Source organism: Amphibalanus amphitrite, unplaced genomic scaffold (assembly GCF_019059575.1).
Source record: "Amphibalanus amphitrite isolate SeventyFive unplaced genomic scaffold, NRLGWU_Aamphi_draft 001434F_arrow, whole genome shotgun sequence".
NCBI classification, from domain to species: Eukaryota; Metazoa; Arthropoda; class Thecostraca; order Balanomorpha; family Balanidae; genus Amphibalanus; species Amphibalanus amphitrite.
Genome location: NW_024882927.1, coordinates 107,937 through 119,599, shown reverse-complemented (window position 1 = coordinate 119,599; position 11,663 = coordinate 107,937). Strand labels below are relative to the sequence as shown.

The 11,663-nt window shown below is 51.5% G+C and overlaps 1 protein-coding gene across 1 annotated transcript; it reads right to left on the bottom strand.

The window, feature by feature from the left end:
- Positions 1-3,408: 3,408 nt before the first annotated feature.
- Positions 3,409-11,199, bottom strand: LOC122373033 (collagen alpha-1(I) chain-like). Its single transcript, XM_043350766.1, has 4 exons — positions 11,134-11,199; positions 8,474-9,212; positions 5,639-5,771; positions 3,409-4,961 (listed from the first exon to the last, which is right to left on the bottom strand). The coding sequence occupies exons 2-4, from the start codon at positions 9,210-9,212 to the stop codon at positions 4,670-4,672; spliced, it is 1,164 nt and encodes a 387-aa protein (XP_043206701.1). The 5' UTR covers positions 11,134-11,199; the 3' UTR covers positions 3,409-4,669.
- Between the last annotated feature and the right edge of the window lie 464 nt (positions 11,200-11,663).

The window sequence follows — 11,663 nt, the reverse complement described above, 5'->3', positions numbered from 1 at the left end:
ATCGTCCAAAATTGATGTACCAAAAGCTACCCCAAGCGGCACGGCGCTACGCGCCGCGGTTTTTTATTCACACGCAAAAAAAAAAACGCGACAGGATGGTAACATATGCCCCCCCCCCCCCACTGGGGCGAAGGTTAAAACACTGAAATAAATTCATAAAATAAAGATATTTGCTGTAAAAGAGATTAGGTGCAGATTGGTTCAAATCAGGTGCAGTCGCCGGATAGCCCGTCGTGAAAACAGCTAATATGACCTTTTCATGTCAGGTCATGACCTTGACCTCAGGTCAAATTTTGAACTTGGATCAACTTTTAGTGCTTATTCCAGAAACCGCTAAAAGAGCCATCGAATACTCTGAGTTATGGGCGAATTTGTAAAAAAAGGGTAAATTTGACTTTTGATGACCTCTGGTTTTAGGTCTTTGACCAGACCTAAAAAATGACTAGAGTACTTTCGTCATGATTTTTGACACTATTTCAAATGCCGGTTACCGCATCTTACATGCCGCTTATTCCTGTGCCGTTAAGTGGCACAGGAGCCGAGCAGTGGTGTTCATTGAAGAACCCTGTATCATTTTATAGATCAAAACGCTGATAATAAGGGTGCCGGTAATTTGCCGCAAGAACGGCCTCTTTCTGTTCCTCTCAATGCCGCTGGAAGAAGGCGGTAAGGTCGTAGAGTACCGATACAATCACATTTTTGCTTATTTTTCTATTCTTAACCATTTTTCAGTTTCTATTTACTATCAAACGGCAATTATTTTCAACAAATATAATGTATTATAAAAAGAAATGTAGCTCTCCTTTTTGTGCATCATTTAAGAGCAAAAAAAAATCAAATTGCTTTATTTTTCCTTTTAGACAATGAAGGGTGGTTGCCTTTCCCCATCAATGGAACAAATGTGATTGAAAAATATTTGCTAGCGTTAAAAAGACATTAACTATTTGGCATAGTGGCAAAGTCACCCCTTTTTTCAGTTTAACTTTGCCACAACTCATTTTCTTTAAAAATTTACATTTTAACCCTCGCATGTGTAGGGGGGAGGTCGGATGGACCCCCCCCCCCATGGTTTTTCGCGAATAACTCACGTAAAAAGCGGCCGATCGCGACGAAACTTTCAGTACCCTCGCCTTGATCAATTATACACCTACCCTGAAAATTTTATGACCCTGACCCAAATGACCTTTGACCTGTGACCTCTTTTCCGAGACCATGTTTGGCCGGAATCGCGATTTCGCGTATGTCGGCTCGCATTAGCCGCGCGTTTGCAAGCTTTTCGTGGTTTCAAACGTTCAAACATGTGATTTGATGTTGCTCCCATACATTAGGGTGGGTGTCAAGGTCACCTGAAGGTCAGCTCAGGTCATTGACCTTTGGTGACCTCGGGTGACCTCGGTTCGCTTTTTCGAGTTTAACATGTTTCTAGGCTAGTTTTTGGAGCTGAATTCGAATTTAGCAACCATTTGAACATTTACGAAGTAGTTTTGGTGACTTCGTAACATGTTACGAAGCTGTCAGAGGCGGTTGACACGTACTACGAATACCCGTCACGACGCCTACTGGTTGACCTGACCTGACCTGACCCGACCTGGTCTAAATGCTTAAAAACATCACCTGTGATCAAAACTAACACGATATTCGTCATCAGCACCCCGAAAAAAACCCTTAGCAGCCACACTTTACGACTTTCTAACAGGTCCCGATTTTCCCGACTTTGGGTCATTGACCTGACCTGGAAGGTCACCCGATGACCTAGGACCTTAAAATTGGGTATCATCGGCTTCCTCTCGCCACGGGCAACACGCTCGTTTTTTCCGCGAAGCTCTAGCTCGATCAGGGGCCAAACGGCAAGGGGGGGTCCAACCGACCCCCCCCCCCCTACACATTAGAAGCTGGCAAACGCCGCACACATGCGAGGGTTAAGGCAAGATATAAATACGATAATAGCAAACCCAAAGAGCTAATCTTCATCCGTGTGTTGAACATAGAGTCATCCCAACAAGTTAACCCTCGCCCTGGCAGGGCATTTTTCATAACACGGCCTGGCAGGGGGGTCGATGCGACCCCCCCCCCCTCGCGATTGACTCCTATGGCACCTAGAAACACCAAATTTAGTAGGTAGGTGGGCCCCCTGGAGTTCTCACCCCTGTGCAAATTTGGTTGCTCTAGGTCAATATTTAGGGGGGTTTTGGGGGGTATAAATGTAAAAATTTCGCTAAAAACGGGTCAAAAGTTTTTCGCTTATAACTTTTGATCTAATTAAGATAGAGCAAAAAGAAAAGCACCAGTGAACTCAGCACGTCAAGGCGCGTCGAATGATTCACTTTTTAGCTTGCTTAATTGTACTTAAAGTTTTTCTTAAATTTTAAGTAAACTTAAATTAATAAATTAAGTTCAAGTTGACCAAATTGCATCATATCGCATATCATTCGATTCGGCTGATCACCAGGAACACAATGATACCATTTATTAAGCTCTAGCTTCATTATGTGCCAAGTTATTGGCAAAAACGTCATTTGACCTCAGTTGACCTCATTTGACCTGACCCATGGATAAGTACACCAAACAAAGAAGCAACAAGTGACCTGCTATTAAGTACCGTGGTTTCAAAGCACAAAAGTGATAGAACGAAGCGGATATCTCCAGTATTTTCCTAATTTAGTATTTTCCCATAGGCTTAGCATTACGACGTAATGACCTCTAACTGACCTCAGGTCAGTGACCTCAAAAAAGCCGGACTATATGTTATACAACTCGGTGAACTTAGCACATCCTGAAAGTTTGAAGGAAATCAGTCGAAAACTGTGAGTTGGACAGGTGCAAAAAGAAAATTGAAATTTGACCGTGACCTTGTACCGGTTTTTCTGACCTGGTGACCTGACCCAAGGTCACCCAGACCTGAAATTTTCAGGCCATATGTAAAAAGATTGCCCCATAGGCTGTGCCAAATTTAGCGGCGCTGCGCGCCGCCGTTTTTACGCTATTTTTGAAAAACCTTAGGGGGGGTCGCATCGACCCCCCTGCCAGGGCGAGGGTTAACAAGTTGAAAGAATAAAAGAGTCTAAAGTTGAAAACATGGCAAAGTCACCCCTGTTTACGTTACTCTGATAATATGACAAAGCAGGCATATACGCAATTAGTGCAACCCTGGCTGATCGCTACTAAAAGACACACCGAACCTAGTTTGACCAAATCTGCACCTAATCTGCACCAGATGTGCACCAAATGTGTACCAGATGGCCGTCGTGAAAACGGTTATTATACTCGTAAACCCTGGCCAGAATGAATGCTCCCCATGTCCATTCATAGAGGAACTCGAAACTTGCTCGAAACTCAATCAGTGCCCGGTAATGCTTATCGTGATTAGCTGCTCCCTGTTCATGCAAATCGATTGGCGACTAACAGTCATTCTAAATCCACCTAAGCCGTTCTTTATTTATAGGCTTGTGCGTCATATAGCATGGTTTGTCACAGTTGTCAGCGCATCACACGCTCATCATTGACTAGACGCTTGGCTGACAAGATATTGATCAACACAGACCACTTGCGAGAGACCTTATGGTTACAACTTACAATCGACGATAGTACGACGTCGTCCTGCCGGTCATATCATTCACATGTTACTCTCTCAGATCATCATCGACAGATCCATATGCGACAGGCCCGGGGCCTAAAAATGGCTCTACCTGACCACAAGGCACTACAAAAAAAAATGGTCGTGCATGACCAGAAGGCACTCTAAAGATGGTCGTGCATGACCAGAAGGCACTCTTAAGATTATCTTTCTTGACCACAAGGCACTCCAAAGGCACTCGCTCACATATTCAGAACTCGGACGCAGCACTCTTATGAGTTATGATTCAGGCAATGCCGTACATCGAAATCAGTCAGCAATGCGATATACAGTGGGTAATTCTCAAACTTAAGTGGTAATACTTTCTGGGGGGGGGGGAGCTTACACACAAAATTCACAATAACTTTTGCATCAGCATGGGCAAATCATGCATCCGAAGCGCCGCATAGGCATAGCACATTTGACTAGTTGGTTGACTTGATTGTTCAAAGACAGTTTAACCAGGATATACGGTTGAATACACCTGCATATGCATTAACCATACTTTGATGTAAATAAAACAAACATATCGCCTAAACGAGCAATGAACTAAAATATTTTACACTGACGCATACTGCAGTTACCGTTACCAAGGCTTGCAAGAAGGGCTTTACTCAACTGGAATATGCGAGTTACATTGCAGCGCAGACTAGATGCAGTTTGAGCATTGATTGGTCCATCAGGCCTGTAAACTGCCTGGTGACTAGATGTTTAATACAATATGGAAGCACAGTGGCACACATTATTGACTGCAATGCAAAAAATACCGACGATTTCCTCTTCACTTCATGGAATGCTTCTTGCACCACTGATATTCGGGTAATGGGGCCATATTTACTTTAGCTGTTCACGACCGTTTAATCGGCTTCACTTTTGAAGCAAGCATCATGTAACGCCACAAGTCTTTGGCCATAAGTTCCGCATCACATGGCCATGAGCGACACATATCAGCTTGGATCCGTCTGCGCCACATCACTGATCAGATTTGCACAGGCCTGCGCTCACACCAGCACATTCACCACCCCGATCCCCTAACCTCTGACCACCCTCACCCCATCAGAAGCCAGCCTGGAAGTGGGGCGGTGGCCAGTATTCAGCTCCATAACCGGCGTGAGGGGGCGGCTCGTAGTGCTCCGACTCTACGAGCGCCATGGGCGGCGGCGGGGGTCCTCCGGTGTACCCCTGTGCCGGCTCGGAATACACCGTGGAGGTGGCGGCCGGCCCGCTCGCGTAGGTGGAGATCCACGGGGTGGGCGTGGTGTACGGGGGTGGGTCGTACTGGCTGACCGGCAGGCCGTCCGCCATGCGCATCACGTTCTGCAGGTGCCGGATGTAGCGGATGGTGAGCCTGTGGACAGAGCGGCCGAGGGTCAGAGTACATCGTCAGGCGGCGGACACAGATCGGAGGCTATCTCTGCTGTCTGTTTCATCTTGGCTTCAGTTGAAAGCACAATACCTCTGTTTACTAGGGAGGCTGTAACATTTGCCCCGTTTACATAGGGCTCGTTGCCAGATAGTGGAATTCCGATACCGAGACATTTATTCCACTAACGAGACATTTCAGGCACGTTCCGCTAGTTCTGACGACCTATCTGGCCTTCTGGCCGGATAGGTCTGGCAATTATCCCTAGTCAACGGGACTAATGTGAGCAATGATTTTACATTGAACCTAGCCTAGAATATATGTATATCGATTATCGAGCGACGGAGCGACCGAAATTTATCGTTCTACCAACTGAGGTACGAGACGGGCCAACTGTTTGCACTAATATGCCTTCGCAATTTGAAGTCTTGCAGTATCTGTATCCATATGCAAACTAACGTCAGTGAAGTCACATATAGCGCGCGGCACTGCTGCGCCTCGTATGCACTGTGAGCCGTACAAAAATCGATATCTCACCGAACGACGCGACGCGACTCGGTGCCACAAGTGTTCCTCACAGACAAAAATCGATATGTGCCTACAACAGGATGAGGCTCCCACCGGTAACACAAAATACACATCCCACTACAATGCTGACTTACCGTAGACACTCGATTTTGGAGAGCTTCTTGCCGGGTGGTTTACAGTAGGGTATTCTCTCGCGCAGCGCCTCGAACGCCTTGTTCATATCCCGCATGCGTGTCCGCTCGCGGTCACAGGCGGTCTTTTTGTAGTCTGAAATATCACCGATCGTCATCAGGGAGCGCTGGGCTGGCTCGTGCCGAGGTAGGTCACGCTGGGATGGGTCGCACCGGGTCGTGGCGGGGCGAGACGCTTATATCACCTCATGAGACGGTCGATCGCGATCGCGACCGATTGCGGCCCCGCGCGGGAACTGATGGCGAGAGGGCCCGGCCGGCCGGCGCACAGCCGCATGTGAAACACATGTTTCTGTCACAGATGGTGGAACGAGCTGTCGGTGGCGGCTGGTGGCTGTGGGCCAGCCGGCCGGGGATGCTCGGCCGACAGGGTGTGGCCCGTGACCTGACCCGGGGGACCGCTCCTGACACGACACGACGGCAGGTGGCGATTGAGGTGCGCTGCTCCACCGCGATATGCGACACTGAGCTAACTACGAAAACACTCGGTATAACGCTTCGTAGGGCTATGCTACTGAAAGACAGAATGGAAAGCACATCGGCAGTGAAAAGTTGATTATCGAACATGTATTCCTTCAGTTCAAATCTTACATTGAACGTAATGCAAAATTGCAAACCAAAAGACGTCTTTAACACGCGCACCGACGGGGGGCGGATATCCGCCCCCCCCCCTGAGGTTTTTCGCAAATAGCGGGAAAACCGCGGCGCGTAGCGCCGCGAAATTTGGTACGACTATTTTCACATCAATTTTACACATGGTGTGCAAGTTTGAACCTTCTAAGTTTTAAGGTCAGGTCACCAGATCACTTTGAATGACCCAACCTCAAGTCACTTTTTTGCAACTTTGTCACCGTGCCAGAGCTACAGTAGATGTCGGAGGCCTTTGAAAGTCGCAGGATGTTATGAGGTCATTAGTAGCTACAATTTGTATATCTCGGAATTTTGATATCGGTGACCTAAGGTCAGGTCAATTTCTCGACCTCCCCATTATTACGAGCGAGCGAGCGCAGCGAGCGAAGTGAGTCTTTTCAATATAACGGAAAAATCTCAGTATGAGCGGCCCGGCCCGGCCCGGCCCGGCCCGGCCTGTAACGCTTTTGAGAGGCTTATATCTCAGCAACCGCTGGACCGATTGGCCTGCGGTCTTTTTTGTTGGGTAGCCCCATCCCTTCTACCCCGTAATTGACTACTTTTGATACATCTCAGTGACCGTCGTGGCACGTGCCACGTGAAAAGTCAAGGGTGTTCAAGCTGTTTCGCAAAAGTAGTGATTTTGAGAGGCTCATATCTCAGCAGCCGCTTGGGCGATTGACTTGCGGTAATTTTTGTAGGGTAACAGCATCCCTTTTACCCAAAATAGGATACTCTCGATGCATGTGGGTCACCCCCAGTGCACGTGCAAAATACAACAATAAGAGGTGCCAAATTTGCTCCCATTTCAGTAACTCGGTAATTACTGGGGCGATTTCGCTGAAACTTGGCATACAGGTAGGCACCCACCAGGCAATGCATTCCCATTAGTTGCGGTTAGGGTGCTACTGCACGTGCGCACGTGCAGGGGGCGTTTCCAGATCTCGAGAACGGCTGGGCCGATTGCGCTCAAATTTGGTACACGGTTGGGGACCAGTTAGTAGGGTGCCGTGCAAAAGTCATTTTGAACCCCGTTTGCACGTGCGCACGTGCAGAATGCCGCTTCCAGATCTCAGGAACGGCTGGGCCGATTGCGTTCAAATTTGGCACACCGCTAGCGACCGGTTAGAAGGGTGCTTTGCGCAAGCCCGTTGGAAGCACCTTCTCGCCCTTCCGCACGTGCAGGGCTCACTATCTCGCTCGCTCGTTCTTCGCCCAAAAGGCGTTTTACTGGTAAGTAAATGGGGGGAAAATCAACTTTGTTTTTACCACTAAAACGGGTCGGAATGGCCCCATATACCATACATGACTTCATATACGATCAACCTTCACTACCTTCACTACCTACTACTAAAACGGTCGGTTTTGCTGTTGGGCAGCTGTAAGGTCATGTGACGTCATCAAAGGTCACCAGCGGTTTTTTGCCAATAACTCCGTACAGGAACAAGATATAGCCGCGCGGATGGTCTCATTGTGTTCAGCTCGTCAAGACGCATCAAATGATATACATGATGACCTCGAGGTGACGTGACCTGAGGTCAACCTTTGACTTTGACCTTTCGAGGTCAACATAAATATCCGTGCGGATTGACGAGAGGATCACGATGATGCCCTTAGTTTGTCCCTATCTTGACTTATTCGAAAGTTATTCGAGAAAAAATCTCCCCATATCTCGTGAGCTTCCATATCTCGTGTAGCGCCGCCATTTTGACTTTTTTTACCCCTGTGACGTCTCTTTGACCTGACCTGAAAATGACCTTTGTAAAAATTGTAGACCTTGTCCGTGCGTATCCGATGCCATTTACCGCTTGTCGCTATCTTGCTTCGTTCTCGAGACCTCAGGGGGGGGGCGGTTATCCGCCCCCCCCCGTCGGTACGAAGTTGGCGCAGACCCTCGTCGGTGCGCGGGTTAAGAAGGAAGCTCACGAGTCATGCACATCTACCGGAGGCGGGTGGTGACAGCTGGTATGGTGTGTCACAAGTACAGCTGATGACGTACAACGCGACACAGAAATGGCATGCTTCTGACGTAAACTGTGAAGGGTATCGTGCAAGAAGTGTTAACTGTTAGTGAACACGCGGACCGGCGCGGTGCGCGGCGCGGCGGTGGCAGCGGCACTGCCGGCGTCATGGTCCCACCTGACTCACTCATCGAGCTGCCCCGCCAGCCTCTGTTCTTGGAGGGCTTGGCGCTGGCGCCGGGCGGCGGCTCGGTGTGGGGCGTGGAGCGCCGGGTGCGGGGCGCCGGCGGCTGGGCCGCGCCGCCCGGCGTCACCGGCAAGCCCTGGGCGCCGCCGGTCACCGGGTAGCCGGCCAGGCCGGGCGGCGTCTCCATGTAGCCCAGCGGGCCGGGGGGAGGGTAGCCGCCGTACTGCTCTGCACACGGGCCGTACTGCGCCGGGTAGCCGGCCCCCAGCGGGCCGTAGAAGGCCGCCGCGTCGGCCGGGTGCTCGTAGGCCCGCGTCGAGTCGAGATCCGTGTAGCTAGGCTCGTCGTAAACTGCAGGGTAGTAGGCCGGCATATTGTGCTCCCGCAGCATCTGCTCCTCCGGCGGAAACTCCGGCTGCACTCCCAGAGGACCTCCGGACTCCGGAGCGACGGTGGGCGCCGGAGTCGGGGCGCACAGCTCGGTCGTCTCCTCTTTGACCGGACAGTGGCTGGAGCGCTCGATCGGCTCCGGTGACGGGCCGGGGGAGGTCGGCGAGGAAGTCAACTCTCCGCTGTCTGGCTCGGCGGCCGGCTCTGCCTCGTCCAGGTGCGGCGAGCTGTGGTGGCCGGGGGTGGAGTCCAGGCCAGTCGGCCATACCGACTCGCCCTCCGGCTGGCAGGCGGCCGGCGGTGTCGGCGCCGACGGCACGGTGGCCGCGGGCGACTCCGACGACGTCATCTGGGGCAGCGTGAGGCACAACGTCAGAACAGACATCAGACGCGTGATGTAACGTCAGGACGAACATCAGCATCAAGCAGTGGTGGATCCAGGATTTCGTCGAGGGGTGCATATGGTATTGTGGTGCCCCCTGGCATTTGGTGCCCCCCCCCCCCCCCCCTAAAAAATCCACGGATTTCAGCCACTCACTTTTCGGGATGGTGCTCCCTCAGACCCGGGGAGAGTGCTCCTTCAGACCTCGGATTTCGGAATGGTGCCCCTGGAAACTTGGAATGGTGCCCCCGGAGACAGACTTCGGGATGGTGCCCCCTCTGCCCTCAGACCTCGGGATGGTGCCCCCAGACCTAGTCGCGATGGTGCCACCGGAGACCTCGGGATGGTGCCCCCTCCGACCTTGGGATGGTGCCCACGGAGAACTCGGGATAGTGCCCCCGGAAAACTCGAGATGGTGCCCCCGCGGACATCGGGATGGAAATAGCCCCACCCGAGGCGAGGGACAGAAATGGGCCTCCGGGAGACTCCGAAAACGGTACCCTATTCCGATAGACCTTCTGGATGGTGCCCCCTTAGGAGACCTCTGGGTTGAAGATCCCGTCGGTGACTTCCGTGATGAATTAAAAATTAAAACTTCCGTGATGGTGCCCCCCGTGAGGCCCAAGGGGGGCATGGCCCCCATGCCCCCCCCCCCCTGGATCCGCCACTGACATCAAGTGGCGTAGTGTAACGACAAAGCGAACATGCCAGCCAACGCGCTGTAACGGAGCGAATGCCGAGGAGCACAGTGTAACGATAGGTCAGATTTAGGAGGCCATATAACGGATATCAATGTTCTTACAGTGGGCATCAAGGTTTACTGCAACGGACGGTGCATCAAAAGGAATGAAATCTGGTGAAAATGTCGACTAAATGTCGACTACTATTTTTCGAGGATAACTCTCACGTTTTAGTGATAAGCTCATAAATGCATCACTTGCTGCTACGAAACGTGTAACTGTATGTAGATGTGGAACATCATTTGCAATCTCAGACCCCTTGCAAATGAACGAATAGCTGAGGCCGTTTGCAAACGGCCTGACCACCCACGCTGTTTGGAAAAGGACTGGGCTTCCAAAAAGCCCGCCACATAGATAGCGTAAGGAAGGGATGACAGGCTTGGTAAGCACTAGAGTTTCAGCGTATGAGCGCAATGCGCACGAGAGCGTAAGCGGTAAGAGCTATCCTAACTTAATATACACGACTTATCTGCATGCTAGCTAATGAGGACTTTTTTACTCATTTCGGCGCAAACAACACTTACGACGAGAAACAAGGATTATCGGTTCGAAGTCGAAGGCTTGCTTCAAGGAAAATGCAGGAAAATTAAGACGAACAATATGTTTCAGTTGAAGCTGGGACATGCAATATCATTGTTCTGTCTACATGAGCTTCTAGTTAGTTATCATTCTATCAAATGTGCTTTATATCCCTTGTTTATATCCACACGGCAGACACGAAACATTTTTCGATTTTAAATTTCGTATGACTGTGCCCAGCGTCGCGCTGCAAGTGGTCTGTCGCAGCGCACGTCCATGTGAAGATGAAGGGTATCACCACCACCTGAATACCACAGACAGCTCATCGCCTGGTGAGCTGTCTGAACACAGCTGGGCTGGCTGCGGTACTCGGGTACCGTGCAGTACGGCCCGGTACCGGGCCCGCTGGCGTCCACAGCTGCCGGCTCACCGGCTGTGTCCAGCAGCCCCAGCGGCCATGTGTGAGATGACACGTCTCACGCCCTGCCCCACACAACTGTTCCCGTGTGCGAACACTTGCTGGGCCTCACACTTGCAGCGCGACGCGTCTGGGGCGACCCTGCTGGGTCGGTGCAGACGCGTGTAGGGACGGGCACCGAGCGTGTCACCTCCGGGAGTCAGCACAGTACCTGGAAAGGTCCTCGAAGAGTGGAGATGGGTCGGCGCCGACCACCACCCTGGAGAACAGGAGCCACAGATGCAGCCGGCCGACTGTCCGTCCTGGCTGGGAGGGCCGAGCCGGCGGCACCGTCCCCCGCTGCCCCCTCCCGCTCCCTCCCTCCCTCCCTTCCTCGTCCCTCCCCCTCAGCATCGGGAGCGACGGAGGCCACCTTTGGAGCTTCTTTTAGCCGATGGCGGTAAGAGCAAATCCAGTCAGCGGAACATTCCGCCGCCGATATCCGCTCTCAGGACTCTCATGGTTATGTGGCATTGAATACGATAGATATTGAACTCTTTAATTAACATTTAAATATGTAATTTGAGCGCTAACATAAGCTACCGCCAACTGTTGGCGACGAGCGGCGCTACAGGTGACGGGGCGTGGCCTATCTCACCTGGCCCGTCGCGCCTCCGCCGCCGCCGCCGCGCCGACCCGAGCCGGTACCGCTTGCATCCAATGGCGGACGAGATGGGCAGGGGGCAGAGGGGCAAGGTTTGG